Source organism: Rutilus rutilus, assembly GCF_951802725.1.
Source record: "Rutilus rutilus genome assembly, chromosome: 13".
Lineage (NCBI taxonomy): Eukaryota > Metazoa > Chordata > Actinopteri > Cypriniformes > Leuciscidae > Rutilus > Rutilus rutilus.
In genome coordinates, this window is record NC_140218.1 from 15,959,654 (window position 1) to 15,976,196 (window position 16,543).

At 36.2% G+C, this 16,543-nt stretch overlaps 2 protein-coding genes across 4 annotated transcripts; one reads left to right on the forward strand and one right to left on the reverse strand.

The window, feature by feature from the left end:
• Nucleotides 1-4,589: 4,589 nt before the first annotated feature.
• gtsf1 (gametocyte specific factor 1) lies at nt 4,590-10,160 on the reverse strand. Of its 2 annotated transcripts, none has more exons than XM_084429344.1 (8): nt 10,081-10,160; nt 9,618-9,772; nt 8,849-8,970; nt 8,609-8,735; nt 7,302-7,382; nt 6,404-6,467; nt 5,918-5,988; nt 4,590-5,006 (listed from the first exon to the last, which is right to left on the reverse strand). In XM_084429344.1, coding segments are annotated over exons 2-8 (552 nt in total). In that variant the 5' UTR covers nt 9,703-9,772; nt 10,081-10,160; the 3' UTR covers nt 4,590-5,004. The 2 variants fall into 2 exon arrangements, with proteins under 2 accessions (XP_084285470.1, XP_084285471.1); XM_084429345.1 differs by having other exon boundaries at nt 10,042-10,119.
• A 1,218-nt stretch (nt 10,161-11,378) lies between these two features.
• On the forward strand, nt 11,379-16,506 carry letmd1 (LETM1 domain containing 1). 2 transcript variants are annotated; one of them, XM_084428131.1, is made up of 9 exons: nt 11,379-11,531; nt 11,838-11,995; nt 12,083-12,198; nt 12,277-12,359; nt 13,017-13,203; nt 13,313-13,414; nt 14,332-14,484; nt 14,587-14,683; nt 15,339-16,506. In XM_084428131.1, the coding sequence occupies exons 1-9, from the start codon at nt 11,413-11,415 to the stop codon at nt 15,410-15,412; spliced, it is 1,089 nt and encodes a 362-aa protein (XP_084284257.1). In that variant the 5' UTR covers nt 11,379-11,412; the 3' UTR covers nt 15,413-16,506. The 2 variants fall into 2 exon arrangements, with proteins under 2 accessions (XP_084284257.1, XP_084284258.1); XM_084428132.1 differs by having other exon boundaries at nt 11,841-11,995.
• Nucleotides 16,507-16,543: the final 37 nt, after the last annotated feature.

Here is a 16,543-nt window from a genome sequence, read left to right on the forward strand (position 1 = left end):
GTGATACTAGAGGCACGCCAGTTTTAGTTACCTGGAAAAGCTGTATGCCATGATTGACCAATCAGAATCAAGGATTCCAGAAAGCTGTGTGATAAATGACAAAAACAATCACGTTAAATCGTAAGATAAGGCAACTTCTGAGTCTTAAGAAACGGTGATGTAATCAAATTCTTGCTGGATGTCCACCCACTCGCTCTGCATGACTGTGCTTCCCATGGGTTTCTGTCATAAATGTCTTGCTGAACCTTTTCAAACACGCAGTCTCAAACTGCAGCACGTCGAGTCCTGCTGAGCGGCCCTTTCACAGTGCTTACGCAGATCGCGACCCAGACAGTGCTGAGACTTCGACCTAAGCTCTAAGTCCTTCAGTTATCATTTGCATGCAAATAATGAACCATTAAGTGTCCTTGCCCAACTGATTTCACCATCTGTGCTTCAAGAACACTATCAATTAGAGAGATCCAAGTAAACATTGAATGTTTTAAGTGCATGACATCGATTTAAGGGCATCACTGCTCGGCATTAATTGAGGTAACCGGAAACATAAGTTGCACCAGACAAATAGCTAAAGTAAGGCTATGTTCATACTATTTTTGCAGTATGCAGTTTGTATAACGTGGACAAATAAAATATACAGATGATTTATACATTTGCCAAGATATGCCAATTAACACCACAGTGCAATGTGCTTAATACCTTCCATGAATGAATAGATTTCATGGCTTGATCAAACAACCAAAGATTGTAATTACACAAGACTATGTGACCCTGGCTCACAAAAAGTTGCACGGGTATATTTGTGGGAATACTAGCCAACAATACACATTGCATGGGTCAAAATGATTGATTTTTCTTTTATGCCAAAAATCATTAGGATATTAAGTAAAGATCATGTTCCATGAAGATATTTTGTACATTTCTGACCGTAAATACAGTATATAAGACATTTATTTTTGTGAGTGGATGCAGCACAATCACAAACATAAATGGACAACTTTAAAGGCCATTTTCTCAATGTTTCGATTTTTTTTGCACCCTCAGATTCCAGATTTTCAAATAGTCATATCTCAGCCAAATATTGTCCTATCCTAACAAACCATACATCAATGGAAAGCTTATTTATTTACAGCTTTTATGTGATGTTTTAATGTCAATTAGGAAAAATTGACACGTATATATATAAAAAAAAATATATATATATATACACACTAAAGACATTCTACAAACTATGAGTAACTTTGCAACTACTGTACATGTCAACGAACTCTCAGTAGAGTATTAGTAGACTGTAAGGTTAGAATTCGGTGTTAGGGATCGGGTAAGGAGAATAAGTCCATGCAAGCATGTAGTTGCAAAGGTACTTCTAGTCAGTAGAATGTCTGTTGGGGGACCATCAAAATACAGTTTATTAATACTCTAATGAGAGTTAGTTGATATGTAGTTGTAAAGTTATGTTATAGTTAGTAGAATGTCTAAAGTAGACCATTGAAATAAAATTTTAATGTAAAAAGTTTGAGATGAGAACTGGATGCCACTTACTGAATTATACATGCAACGCAGTAATGTGACACTGCAGCATTCTACATTTCATCGCATGTGTTCTGTTTAGGCTTTGATAAATTATAATTATGGCATTAAATGTCACAATTATGACATAAAAAGGTCAAAATGAAGACACCAAGTCACAATTATGACATGCCAAAATTGTCAGTCCAAACCATGACATTAAAAGTCTAAATTATGAGTCAGTCGAAATTACATAAGTCATAAATAAAGAGATAAAAGGTCAGATATGACAGTTATAATTTACTAGGCTTCCATAGGTTTCATGTAGCTACAACTATCACAATTTGTTTTGTTTTTAAGTATGTTCTGTGAAGCATGCAGTGAGATAAAAAGTTTTCACCCCAAAAAAATGTACACTGAACAATGAAGTTCTATTAAATAACTATTACTGGTCCAGTAAACAGCACTGAAACGCTAATGTTAGGCGCTCTCTGATGTAACTGTAAAATGCCGGCAGAACGGAAAGGCAAAGCATGGGCTGGTAGAATTGCTCTTTGGGGAAAATTAATTGAAGGACAGAATATATTTACACCTCATGAATACTTTACAGCATTCCAGAGAAAGGGCATTCATACAATAATACTATATTTTGCTTCAGAAGATGCATTCGTGTCCAATTTTATCAACTAGGAAAAGCCTATTAATGACCCCCATTAAAATTCAGATGAATGAGACAAAAACATTATTTTTACATTATTGCATTATTTTTCTTTCAGCATAGCTGACAGGCTGAAGTGACCCATTTCTAGTCAGCTCCACATATAGCGGTCCCATTCTGCAGAGTGTCATTGATGCAAGGCACAGGCTAATGATGAACTGACACGCTCGTGTCAAAGCACACAACGCTGAGCAAACGGAAGCGTGAGAGAGACTAGCATGACGATGGGTAATTTCAGCATCTGTTACAGGACAGAAAACCAGATGCAAATGAGGGGTCTTTATTGTGAGTCACGTTGCAGTATGTCTTGCATGTAATCGGATTAGCTTCTACTTTAGTTAGGGTTTAAGATTAAAAAAATTGAGGAGAGGGGCAATTTTCTTTCCCATATTAATGAGCTATGGGTGAAAAATGCTCTGGTCCCATCACGTTATTTGTGGCATTTCCCAAATACCATTCATGAAACTATATTATAAAAATAAAATAATGTGAGAAATGTAGTAATGCAGAAGTAGTACACTACTGTTCAAAAGTTTGGGTCAGTGAGAACTCTTGAAAGTAATTCATATTTTTATTCTGGGATGCATTAAATTGATCAAAGGTGACAGTATACATTTATAATGCACCAAGTTTTCTAAAAAAAAATATTTTAAACTTTCTATATATCAAAGAATTCTAAAACAATGTATCATGTTTTCCAAAAAAAATATATACAGCAGCACAACACTTCTCAAATATTTAAATAAAAAGTTATAAGTTGTAATATTTCATAATATTGCTGTTTTTACTGTAATTTTGATCATATAAATATAGCCTCAGTGAGCATACCAAACTTTTAAATAGTAGTGAGTGTATTTTAAATGACCAAGTTTTATAATTATATAATTCAATTTATAACTTGTAGCCATTTACAGTTCATTTAAAAGGTCCTGCAGTGACATTTGTATATGTACAAATATTCCAGGCTGTCTAAAAACAATAAAAAACAATAAAAAAAAACGCATGTATAATTATGCAAGCATAAAAAATAAAATAATAAAAAATAAATAAAAAAAAGTTACAATAAAACAGATAAAATTAAATACCCTATGACGTATAGGATATCATCTTGCAGGAAACTGCTTGAATTTCAATCAACCGAAGAAGCACAAGAAAACATTCTTGGCATTGCATTGTATTTCATTTGCTCACACATGCCGAAAGTGCGAAGTTTAAAAATGAAACCGAGATTGTAAACTGCTCCTTGGAGCAACAGTGCATTTCAGGAAGCGCTACACAGCTGTGTTTAACAGGCACACAGATACAGAGACGCCAGAGGGGGCGAGCAATCAGTCCTGCCCACACAAACGCAACCACACACACAGAGTCGTTTGTGCAAATGTCTGTTGTCAGTGCAGCTAGCAGGGGAGAGCTGGTGTGGCCAGCTGTCTGTGCGGGTTAAACGAGGCACGGGAGATGAGGAAGAGGGGGCAGACCTGTGGCCCTGCCACAGTAACTCATGCTCCATTCATATTGACAGACACAGGGTTACACTAGCATCGCCTCAGTGACTCAAACCAGCCACTGTAACGAGAAAAAAAAAAAGGAAAAAAAAGGACAGAACGTTCACGCACTAATTAAAAAAACGCTCAAAAAGCGCACTGTGAGAGAACATCAGGTTCTCAAGTTTAAAAGAAATTGCAATAATGACTCCTTACTGTAATACAAAGTGGATAACTAAAAGAAATTCAATAGCTGCTAAAACACACTTCCTTTTCAAAAGAATAAAGTTCATTTTACTTTAATCCATTAGCTATCAAGAAGCCACCATTGTTAATGTCTGATAATTGATTAATCTGACAACAAATTATATTTTATCTGCATTTAAAAACACATTCAATATATTGCACAATGTACTGCAAAGTGTATAAATGTATTCTATACTTCATGTGCAAGAGGTTTAAAACTTGGGTAACACTTAAGGTTTCATTGTTTGTTCTTAACAAATGAACAATTGCTCAACACTTTTTAACCTTAATGTTGATTTCAGAACTTTCTACATTTTTTAAAACAAAGTTGCATCTTATTTACAGCACTGTGAACAATTGTTTTATTAACTAGTATCAAAGGTTCATAAATACTGAACAAATATATTGCTCAATTTAGTTCCATGTTCATTAATGCATTAACCAATGCTAACAAATGAGACCTTACAGTAAAGTTACCAAAATGTTAAAATTGTGTTTTTTCACATTATCAAAACAGCAATGTGTCAACTAAATCACAAAGTATTACAATCTCATTAGCGTAACTTATTAAAATCACTCAGGTAACAATTTCAGTAAATATGGTTATATGTGAAGCTAAATTAATAAATCAAATCCTCAAAAGGAATACATTTTTTATTTTAATCTCTGTTGCTTTAACTGCATGGTAAAAGAAATGCAACAGACAGATGTTTACACTTAAAGAAACCTTTAATGAATCATACAGGTCAAAATTAAAGGTTACCATTGCTGGGAAATGCAAGAGTCTAAACAAATAGTCCAGAAAGATTTATACTTATGTTTTCTTCTTTGAAAGATGAAATACTACAATGTATAAGGGGCTAGCCGGTTACAGATGTGCATTAACTTTTAGAAAATAGGAAAAGGGAAATATTTGTATAATTTCACAACACTTCAAAATTAAAAGCTTTAAAAGATAAGTAGACTATAAACAGGTTAAGCTAGAAACCACACAGCGCTTAAAGTATTCTAAAAAGTAAGCTTTTCTGCTGAGGTCCGTCCAGTGGTGACATATCCTTAGTAAAAAGAGGGGAAAAGGTAATGTATGAATGACAATGTTTCCACACACAGAACTAAGAAAACAAAACAGAACTGTTTGAATCAGGTAAGAGTGCTGCCGCCATCTACTGGTGCATTTGTAACTCAGAAGAGCACTTGTTCAAAAGCACACAAAAAAAAAAAAAAACACGAATTGTGACCCAAATGATGCACTATATACTAAGCACTATGTACTCAACCATCTAGTGTATAAATGTTGCAAGGTTATTTTGTCATTCAGCATTGGAGTCTGATAGCCCCTTTACTAGGTTATTAAACCTTCGACAGTTGAGTGCATGAAGCGTCCAACGTTCCACACTTGCAAAATCTTATTCAAAATCGTTCTATTTAATGTGAATGAAATTCAGACATAGAACATCTTGCCATGTTACTGTCACGTGACCTACCAGCATCAGCTGAGTCTCTTCACAGTAGGGATGTGCATAACTGAGGCCAATGCGATACACATCGATGCATAGCCAACGCCACATTAAAGATGCATATGAAGCAGCTACTGACGCGATACACCCTGTGGCCTCATGAGATAGTAAAGTGTCAAGCAAACGCGCACTTCAGAATCTCGCCGGTAGCAGTAGTAGGTCATCCAGGGACTTTTCGTCGAAAGTTTTTTGAATATTATGCATTCGGACATACTACTCTGTTGGCATACTGTTTTTCGCATACTAATTAATAGGGAAGCATTCCACTTCAGACTCAGCTTTTTTTTTGGTTAATTAAGTGCACCATCTGGGTATTTAAAGTGTACTTTCTCTTTTTGGACTTTTCAGTGTGAACACACTACCCACACTATTTATAATACAAGAAAAGTGCACATGTATGCAAATTGGGATGCAACTCTGGTTAAAATTTAGAGTGTTCAAGTGCTTACAGAGTTTCCATGGCAGAGTCCGTGGTGCCCGTAGTCCATCGGATAAACTGATGGTGGTAGATGGCTCTGGCCTAACAAAAACATGAGCACAAATCGTTAAGCAAATAATCACACATTTTGCCATTAAAAACACTTCTATACTGGCTTACTGTGTAGTATAGAAAATATAGCATTGTATATTTTTTCCAAAAAACAATGCTCAGAAACTGCATGTTCACCTGTTTGTCCAGGATGGTCGCATTTTTTGCAATTCCATTTGTGATGCAGAAATAACTGAACGCTTCAAATAAACAATTTATATGCCCCTTTTTCAATTTGTACAGTACATATACTTGTGGTTAGTGTTATAGGAATCAAACTTAAACTCACACCATCTTGAATATATGTGCCATCATGACTAAAGATTTTCAAAACTCCATATAAACGGACTTCTGATGTATAAATGTTATAACAAAGAAAGAAAAGAAAAAAAGCACAAGGACTCACCTGTTTTGAGCAAGCTGATTGTTGGATTCACCCCAGACAAACAAGGCAGCATTATCATCAGCCTCTGCAATCACATGCCCCCCCAAAAAAAGGAATCGTCCAGAAAGTGGGGATTCATTCATTTGAACCAAAACCAAACACATAATTCAGAAACCATACATAGTAAATAAGGTAGAGTGGCAATGCCAAAGTAGATATACAGTAGAGACCTAGAATAAGAACTGTGGTGGATTTTTAATGAATAAAAATAGTAAACTGTATATCAAACTAATATTAACTCTAACATCTAACCTTACTTCCCTTTTTAGGCCTAACAAAACTAACACTTTGAAACAATGTACTAAAACGTTATATCCTGTGTTTTTGAATGCTGTATGTTGTGTTGCCATATCCCTTTGACTTTGGTTGTGCAAGTAAAAATAACAAATATGGGAACTGAAACTAGACAGATGACTAGGTTAGAACCTTGTGATTAACAATGAAGTAATCATTAAAAACAAAGTTTGCTTTACCTAGTAACAGAAGGGTTTGCATATGAAGAACCAATCAAATTCATATCATTTTGCCATGCCCCCCTATTCTATAAAAACTGTTGTATTCGTGTTAACTGGTGGGATTCTCAATGGAATTTGTCTGAGATCCTCCGGCCTTGCTTCTTCTAGGGAGATGCTCTGGAGAACTGCTCTGAGATCTCCCGGCCGTGATTAAAGCATTTAAAGAACATTTGCTGAAGTCTGTTTGTCGATCATTGCTGCGCAGCAAGAAAGCTTGTTAGGGAAGCAAGTTTGTTAGGAAGACTAACGTCGATTGGAGACGACCCAGGTAGTTAGGTTTAGTGAAAAATCTACGATAGAACAAATGCATTAAAAATAAATAACAAACATGTATGGTCACAGACCTGTTTCCCAGTCCTCATTAGGTGAAGGGTTTGTGCAGGTGTTAATGGGCACCTGGAACTTCTCCAGGACCTCTATATTCCCTGGACAAAAAAAAAAAAAAAAAAAAAAAAAAAAAAAAAAAAATTATAAATAAAAAAAAGACAAAACGTATATTAATGCATTTTCAATGCCAAGATCACAGATAAAATTAATTTTAACGGCTTTATAAAAAAAAATATAAAAAAAAATAAAACACTTTTGATTTCACCATTTCAGTTCAGTTTAATCTTAATTCGTTAAAACAGCATGACATTGCATGTCACATTGCATGACCATTTAAATGACCTGCCAGATATATAGCTTTAAAGCTAACATTTAGAACTCATTCAAGTTTAATTTGTAATATTTAAGCTACAAATCTTCTGTGACAACTTTAAAATGGACTACCACATTTTTCTATGAATCACATTTCAAAAAGTGTAATTTAAAGGGATAGTTCACCCAAAAATAAACTACTCACCCTCATGTTGTTCCAAACCCGTAAGACTTTCGTTCATCTTTGTTACACAAATTAAAATATTTTGATGAAATCTGAGAGCTTTCTGTCCCTCCATTGACAGCTCCTACGCAACTACTACTAGTACGACACTTCAACAATTTCATAAAGAGATTGTAAAACTAATGCGTATAAATTGAACGGTTTAGTCCAAATATTCTGGAGACTTGATCGCTTTATATGATGAACAGATTAAATTTAGGCTTTTCACATTTAAACTGATCAGAGAACATAAACATATGCTCAATATTGGTTCAATGCACATATTGGTTCTTGCTGAAGCTCAAACGTGCTGCGTAACGCGAGAATGAACCTCATTGGTTCTTGCAGAAGCTCAAACGTGCTTCGTAACACGAGAATGAACCTCACTGGTTCTTGCAGAAGCTCAAACGTGCTGTACAACACGAGAATGAACCTCACTGGTTCTCGCACGTCAAGCGAACATGCTTGAGCTTCCGTTTCCCACAACTGATGTGCGAGTTGATGAATGTTTTTATTTGAATCGAAGCTTAAATTCAATCCGTTCATCATACAAATCTGTCGTGTCTCTTCAGAATATTTGGACTAAACCGCTCAATTCATATGGATTCGTTTTACAATCTCTTTATGAACTTTTTGAAGCGTCAAAAGTGGTAGTTGTATAGCAGTCAATGGAGGGACAGAAAGGTCTAAAATTTCATTAAAAGCATCTTCATTCGAGTTCCGAAGATGAACGAAAGTCTTACTGGATTGGAACGACAAGAGGGTCACATTCACACATGCAACACTAACCCTCTTCAGCGTTCAGAGACCTCTTGTCCTCGCAGTTTGTTATGTGATGAGACAACTCATGCTTGCGAATCAAGTGTCTGGCATTGAAGGGGCAGGTCTTCAGCTCACTGGCCAGTTTGGGGTGGTTCTGAAACAGATTAAGTAGACATATAAAGTTAAATACTGCTGCCTTGGTATGTTTTTCACAATTTAAATAAATGCATGAAACAAATGAAGAACGTTTCCCCTGCCATCACCGACCTTCCTGCACTTGAGAACATGAAAAGGGAAGCGAGAGGCTCTGATCTGGTGGTTTTTGTCATATGGGCACTGCACAATCCTGTTGGGGTCGGCATCATCAGTGCAAGTGTCTTCACCATAAGCTTTGGAAACAAGATGCGCCATCAAATGCAACATAGAAACAGTACTTATTTGCTTCCAAAAGAAGCATATAATCAATTTTGATAAATTGATGAATGTGACTTAACAGCATTTACATGGACAGCAGTAATCTAATCATTGACCTTATTCTGAATAAGATAATATTCTGATTAAGGTGTTTATGAAGTGCTTTTAGAATAGTCGTTTCATGTTCCCGTTTTACATGTTATAACGTAGATCGATTAATGCCACACGTCATTACGTCACCATGCCACGCCAGCCGATGTTCCCTCCGTAATACCATATACAGTTTTAGGTGTTTTTTATTTTACGAAAGCTTCAAGTGCAGTTAATTATTTGTCATTCTATTCATGCAAACAGGTGAGGGCGGATACAAATTCTGAAGCTATGCTCTCTTGTTTGCCGTGCTTATGTCCTGTCGCCAAACACAATAGTGTGACGGTGTAACTGTTACATGCGTATAATACACTTCGATAATGCGCTTAAAATGCGAATACTAAAACGGTCTTAATTGGATTTGTGTTTACTTCGAGTATAACTTCAGCCGGATTGATGTAATCAGAAATAATATCGGAATATTGTTGTCCATGTAAACGTAGTGATATAGCAAGTCCAACTATTAACTTACCGCTCTGTTCATTCCAGCTGCGCGGCTGATTTTCAGAGTTTACTCCAGACGGGCCGACGCTACTTCCGAATCTATAAGTGGCCATGCTTGCTTCCTCTGGAGGTCTGGGTAGTTGTGGCCTTGCGTCTTCCGTTAGCTCTGATAAAAATGGCACCCTAAAGGAAACACGCCAAATGTGAAATTAAACCAAATAAAACAACAGCAACACACTGATCAGTAACGTTAGAATACGGCAGACGGTCAAACCACTTGGGAAAAAGCGAGGCCAACAGTCAGTGCATTTAAAAAAAAACACACACAACTGGAAATACTTTCGTAGTCTAAAACTAAAGTGATGATACACGTGGCAACTTTTTGAGCAATGTTGCCGGGCAATGTAAATTTGCATTTTAAAGTTTTTAAATGTTAAAAGCACTTAACTTACAACTTTTTTTTGTAGTCTTGAGGAATTGCGCGTGCTCACCTGCTTATCTGCTGCCTGCAATCAATTGAGATTGTTGTCAATCAATTGCTTTTAGTTCGGTATTTATGGAATGGACCACTGGAGGAAAATAGGGTCATGTCTTTTTATTCTTTGTTGAGGGGAGGGTCATCCAACTTTTTTTAGTCTAAGGGGAGGGTCACCCAACTTTTGTATTCATGAAAACAGCACAATTTCAAAGTTGCTTGTTTGGTGCATATTTTTCCATGTAGCTCCATGTAGCTCTCTCAGACTCGCCCCCCCCATCGCTAGCAGATGGGTCTGACCCAACAAAAATCCAGTTTACTGTTCCGCACGTGCTTCGGGCGTAACGTTACTTGCTCAGAAAAAGTACATCATGTCAGAACAGAACGCCAATGAAATGTTTACCCGGTAAAGCTTTAAAGCACGAGCAAATAATGAACTTTTGTGATTGCGAATAAGTGCAGTGTCCTGTGAGTGTAACTCTATGTACGTCGAGTTTTACAGTATTGGGTCTGAGGATCTACATAATGAGTGTGATGCGTAAGATGAGAAAGCAGAGGTTAAAGGTTAAAGTCATTTGTCAAGGTTGTAAAAAAAAAAATGGCTATCTGGACATATTTGCCAAGCGCAAACTAGTACAGAAGTAATCAAATTATCGGGGAGGGTCATGCCTTTTTTCCACAATCATTTTGGAGGGTAATAGAAAAATGTATTGCTGGCGAAGGGAGGGTCAAGTCTATTTTGACAACAGATCTCAAAACTCCTCCAGCCCCTTAAATAAAAAACGAACAGTCCCTTAACTCTAAATTTAAATGCTCTACTTAAAAGCCTTAATTTGTTTCGTCATTATTATATTAATCTCATAATTATGTACTATAGTCAATACTGTATTTCCAAATTCAGACCTAAAATATACCTAAACGGGTTTATATAAAATACAATAAAACAATTCAAATATTAAATTAAGTAAAATTAGATGGCTACAAATGGGAGAACATTTTTTTTGAGTGTGGTGAGTTCTTTTGTAATAGTCTTAAACACGCCATTATGAGGTTTCAGCCAAAAAGTATTACCTCATTAATCTGTAATAAAGATATTGGTTATCATTAGGCTATGTGTTATAAGTGATAAACCTCATTAGTGTGCTTGCAATTTTTTGCTCATCATCAGTTTTGAAATAAAGACTCCTATCACACAAATACTCCAGTCAACGAAAAAAAAAAAAAAAAAAAACGTGGTGCGCATTGGTTACTGTTTATGTGGTTATTGCAGCAGCCAATCACAGTGCCGCGCCCGCATTCCATTCTCTGAAGACACGCCCACGTAGAACTGTCAGCTGCTCAGTCCAAGATGGCGCTGTCCTGTAGAGGGGTATGCCGCGGGGCTTCTGTGATCTTACTGTATGGAAAACAACCTGTCGGGGTCAAAGCAAGTCTCTGCACACCTAGATTGGCTTCCACAAAATCCAGGTACTATTTATAATAAGTTAATATAAATGATCATTTATAGGCATCGATCATTTGAAGGCATATTCCTTTAGCTAGGAGAGTTTGCATATAGATAAGTCGTTATAAAATGAGTCTGAATATGATAAATAGTACTAGACAACATTAAGTATTTCTCATTGTCTATTCTCCCTTTAGTTTTTATAGAAATAGAATAAAATGCATTGGGTTAATCAGGAAATACAGTACATGCCCTGCCCTTATGTGACAGCAACACATCATCTTTTATTTATTTATATTTATTTCTGTCTTGTCTGCCTGTCTGTCTAGTAGTTTGTGGTTTGTTAGACACTACTCACCTTCACAAGCAAGACGTGGGATTGGTCGAAGCATTGTGTCCAGGCTGAAGTGGGTCAACGAGAAGTATGAGAGATTCTTGCAGCGGCGCTTCCCACGCTTTTATGCTCTCTATCACACTTTTATGAAAGGTATTTTAAAATTAGTACTGGATTATTAAACCTCAAACCACCTCCGGATGATTTGTTATGATATAGGTTTTGTGTTTTTGTATAAAGGGTTCCGGCTCCTGTTTCAAGATGCTCAAGAAGTGAGAAGAATCACGACTCGCATGTTCAGTGACAGCGTAGAGCACCAGAATGTGCCTTACCGTGATTTGGAGAAACTCAGGCAGGTGGGTTGAAGAACTGAAGCAGACATTTACGGGATATATTGCTGTCATAATGTCATTTTTTTTGTGTGTTGCTTTCAGGTCCGCAGGGACTTAATCAAAGCCATTCCCTTGGTCATCATATCAATACCTCCTTTCGCCAACTATCTGGTCTTTATCCTTATGTGAGTATTTATTATGCTACACTGCTGATTATTCTGTGTTTTTTGCAATTATGAAGTATTTCTGTATCTTTGATACTGATTGATGAATATTGAGTATTAAATGTTTGCTTTATTATCTGTCACTCTTCCATTCATTGATTCAATAATCCGTTCATCCTCAGGGATGTGAAGAGTGTAAATCCAAGGGAAAAATGGATGTGTTTTAAAATAAATTCATGATCATTAATAAATACGCTTTTAATGTTACAGTACAATAGTATCGCAATAGTATTTTTATTGATTTAATTTTTAAAATGTAATAATAAAATATAAAAATAGTTTGTTGTTATAATTATAAAATATTCTGCTCTTTATTTTACAGTATTATTGCAATAGTAATATTTCTTTATTGATTTGTTTAATGTTTAACATTTTATTAAGAAAAGAAAAACATTTGTAATAGTAATGTTTATTATTATAATGATTATTATTAAATATTCAGCTTTTTATTTTATAGTATTATTGCAGTGTAATATTTCTTTATTGATTTAATTTTTATAATAATGAAATAAAATTATTTTGAATAATAATAACAATGGTTTTTATTATTGTTGTATAGCCATATTGAATGGAGGGTGTTGTTTTGCTTCTGTTTTCCTCCACAATTCTGCCCTCTAGGTACTTCTATCCTCGCCAGCTTCTGATCCGGCACTTCTGGACCCCACAGCAGCTGGTGGAGTTTCAGAGGGTGTACCACTCCCAGAGGGCACAGCACCACTGGCCTATAGTAAAGGGGCTGGAGAGCACGTCCACTTCTGTCCAAGACAGCCGACTTAAAAGCCGCCTCATGGAGCTCTGCAGTAAGGTAGCCTGAACTAATTCATGATATTACTCATGTGTATAATTATAGCCTTTTTGAGTTGTTTTATTCAGATGTTGACTTTTTTTCAATAAACATAAATATGTGTCTGCAGGTGCGACACGGAGTCCATCCTGTAGTGTCTGATGTCCATGCAGTGAGAACATTGTTCTCCGGACCTCCCTTAGGTATCAAGAAAATGTATGCAGATCAGATGGTGAGCCCCAAATAATCAGCCAGCTGCACAATGAATTGCATTTTAAAAGTTTGTTAAAATCTATTTTCTAAATGTATGTTATAAATCTTATTGTGAACAATTCATCTGTGCATGTTTCATTCATCTAGTCAACTGGACCTTCAGGTGAAAACGAAAGACTTCTCTCTGGTGACATTTGCAGGACCTCCCCAGTCCTCATTTTCAACTAAAAACGGAAAACTTTTTATGCGTTTTGGCCGTTCAGTTACACGACAATGGTGTTCTTGGGGCCTGAAAATGCACGTTTTTAAAAACAATACCATTATCGTCTCCACGTAAACTACAAAAACGTGAATTTGTGAAAACGGTGACGTCATGCGAATGCATATTATGTGTTCAGTCTATTGGCGCGTAGTGTTTCTTCACAAGGCAACATCGACAAATACTGTCCTGTCATGCTTAATACAGCGTTGTTTGTCGTTTTTTGCGGCTCCGGGTGAACGGGGATCCTTTTGACAACGTTGTTGTCTGTACGCAAAAAAATTTAAAATGCAAAGGAAACTTTTCCGTTTTTAGTACATCGTTGTCATGCATGTACCCTTAGTCCACTTAAACCCCTCCTCTGCTAGCTTTTACATTCATCTGCCTTCAGTGCAAATCTCAAATCTCAAAATCCAATCAACAACGATGCATAGAACCTAGTCCCTACCTTTTTTCGATAATCCGTTACACTTAGATGGAAGAAAAGCTCTGTCACTACTTCCGTTTCATCATGACTTAAAAATGTCTTTAAAATATAAACAAAACCAAAAAGAAACTTTTCTAGCTTGCTTCCTTATCTAGTTGTCTAATAAACCTGACTGAATATTACATTGTCTCTTTGATAAATTGTTCCTTTTTAAAGTCTGCTAAATGCAAACATATAAATATATTTGCAGAGACACCTCTGTCCATTGCTGTTCCTGACGCCCCGCCTCCCAGGCTTCTGGATTGGTCGACGCTTGAACAGTCATGCCTTAGAGCTCATGCAGCTTGACCGCAGCATTGTTCAATTAGGCTTGCATCAGTTAAACGACACAGAGCTCAGAGAGGTCAGAGGTCGCTCCTTATTTTGCCCTTTACATTCTGTCAGCAGCCTTTATTTTGTGATTTTTTTGAAGGATAATGTGTCAGTTTTACGTCACGTCTCCTAGGCATGTTACGTGAGAGGGCTGAATCCAGAGCTTCTGAGTCCCGCACAGTGCCGGGAATGGCTCACACAGTGGTTGCAGTTCTCAACACACCTCAAAGGTACGTAGGCCGTGAAATCAAAGCTATGTTCACAAGAGAGTGCTAGCATACTACGCTTATATTGCGTTCAACGTTTAACTAGCTGCTCACATCCTCAGATTATTGTTTCTACGTTAACACCACACAAAATGAATGTATAATTCGAGTACAGACAAAACCACAATAAAACAAGTAACAGTTGTTATGCAAATGCTTATTAATAAACATTAAATGTTTAAGTTAGTTATCTAACTCTGTTCTAGTCTAGTCTGTCTTTCAATTATTTTTAGATTAATCTGGCATTTGTTAGACATTATCAATAGTCAATTAAAGGAATTATTAAACAGAAATTGACTTAACTACATTTTTCTGCTGAAGCCACCACCATTTGGAATGGTTCCATGTGACTTTTTCAGTGGTCAGGTGGTACAATTTGGGGAACACTTTACAAATCTGAATCTAGTAATTACGGTAATTCCGACATGGTGTGAATGCAAGATTACCATTTATGCAGTGTGTATACTGTGCACTGTATGTAATCATATTTTTGATGGGTCATTATGGTTTTTTGTTAAATGGCATGAAAAATAGTACAGAGTTTTGCTTTTGAAACTATTGACATGACAATTGTGTCGCACATTCATTGTGGCATTGCGTTTCCTTCCTGTTTGATCAGAGTCAGAGACCTCCCTCTATCTGCACTGTATGGTACTGCTCACTGTAAACTACCCTAAACACCAACGTCACTGACCTCGAGAGGAAGATGACTTCACCACCACACCCAAAATGCAACATGGGAACAAAAGAATCTTGTATGCAAATTGAAGCAGCGCAACACAAGCTTTATTATCCCAGTCCTTTGGCTTAGTTATGTTACTTTTGTAATCAAGGGAATTTTATGTTTCTGAATAATTCCATTTTTAATGTTGTGCTGTGCTTTACATTTGGAGATTTTGTTTACTTGAGTGAGGAACAGACATTCTCATTGAAGGATGCAATTGAGAATCTGGAATGTGTGGAATAATTTCATTCATTTTTCTTCCATAGAGACAGGGTGACAATACACTGCAAAACAATACACTAAGATCACGATACAAAAAGCACACTGAACATGTGCCAAATGCATCCATTTGGAATTAAAGCTCATTGGTCTTGAGACATTCATTCTAAATAGAGTTGTTCGTGGAGCACAATCATTTGTGAATTGTTTTGTGGCATTTTTTTGTATACGTTTAAAATCAGCACTGAACCAAGGACAAGTATCACCTATCTTGTTCATTTTTCTGGTGTATTAGTAAGACAAACAATCACTATCGGGATGTTTAACATGTAAAGCAACCCAGTTTTTATGGTTTAAATCCGATGTTAAAACTGGAAAGAGGTTTACAAAGCCTGGATACTGGAGATAAAGTGTATTCTTTAATATATTAAGTTCTATAATGCCGTATATACTCATTTAAATTTTTATGTTAATATTTATTTTTGAGATCCCAAAATTACACAAAGATTATTGCACCTTGTTATTTGTTCTATCCAATAAGACGTTGTTTGCTGTGTGCACTGGGCTGTTTGGTCAAAGCATTAAAGTTATGTTTTGCCAGATTTTAAAATGATCTTATTCAGCCTTTTAACAGGTGCCTTTTTACTTAAGAACACAGCTTTAAACATGGTGCAATACATGCTGTTATCTTTTTATGTTGCCAAATGTGTTGCATTATTTTGTATTTTATATATAAATAGAATGCTGTTTGGTTCAGTGTTAACATGTCACTGAAAAGTATGATAGTACATAGTCAACGCAACGTGAAAATATCAGAACTTCTATTAAAAGACTTCAAACTTAATGGTCTCTGTTTGCATCCCTTATCAACCTAGCATTGA

Coding starts and splice junctions, on each gene's coding strand:
- gtsf1 (XM_084429344.1), bottom strand. CDS start 9,702: ATGGCCACTTATAGATTCGGAAGTAGCGTCGGCCCGTCTGGAGTAAAC. Junction 8,971..9,617: donor CAGCTGGAATGAACAGAGCG/GTAAGTTAATAG, acceptor TTGTTTCCAAAG/CTTATGGTGAAGACACTTGC. Junction 7,383..8,608: donor GTCTCTGAACGCTGAAGAGG/GTTAGTGTTGCA, acceptor TTTTTTGTCCAG/GGAATATAGAGGTCCTGGAG.
- letmd1 (XM_084428131.1), top strand. CDS start 11,413: ATGGCGCTGTCCTGTAGAGGGGTATGCCGCGGGGCTTCTGTGATCTTA. Junction 12,360..13,016: donor TATCTGGTCTTTATCCTTAT/GTGAGTATTTAT, acceptor TCTGCCCTCTAG/GTACTTCTATCCTCGCCAGC. Junction 14,684..15,338: donor GTTCTCAACACACCTCAAAG/GTACGTAGGCCG, acceptor CTGTTTGATCAG/AGTCAGAGACCTCCCTCTAT.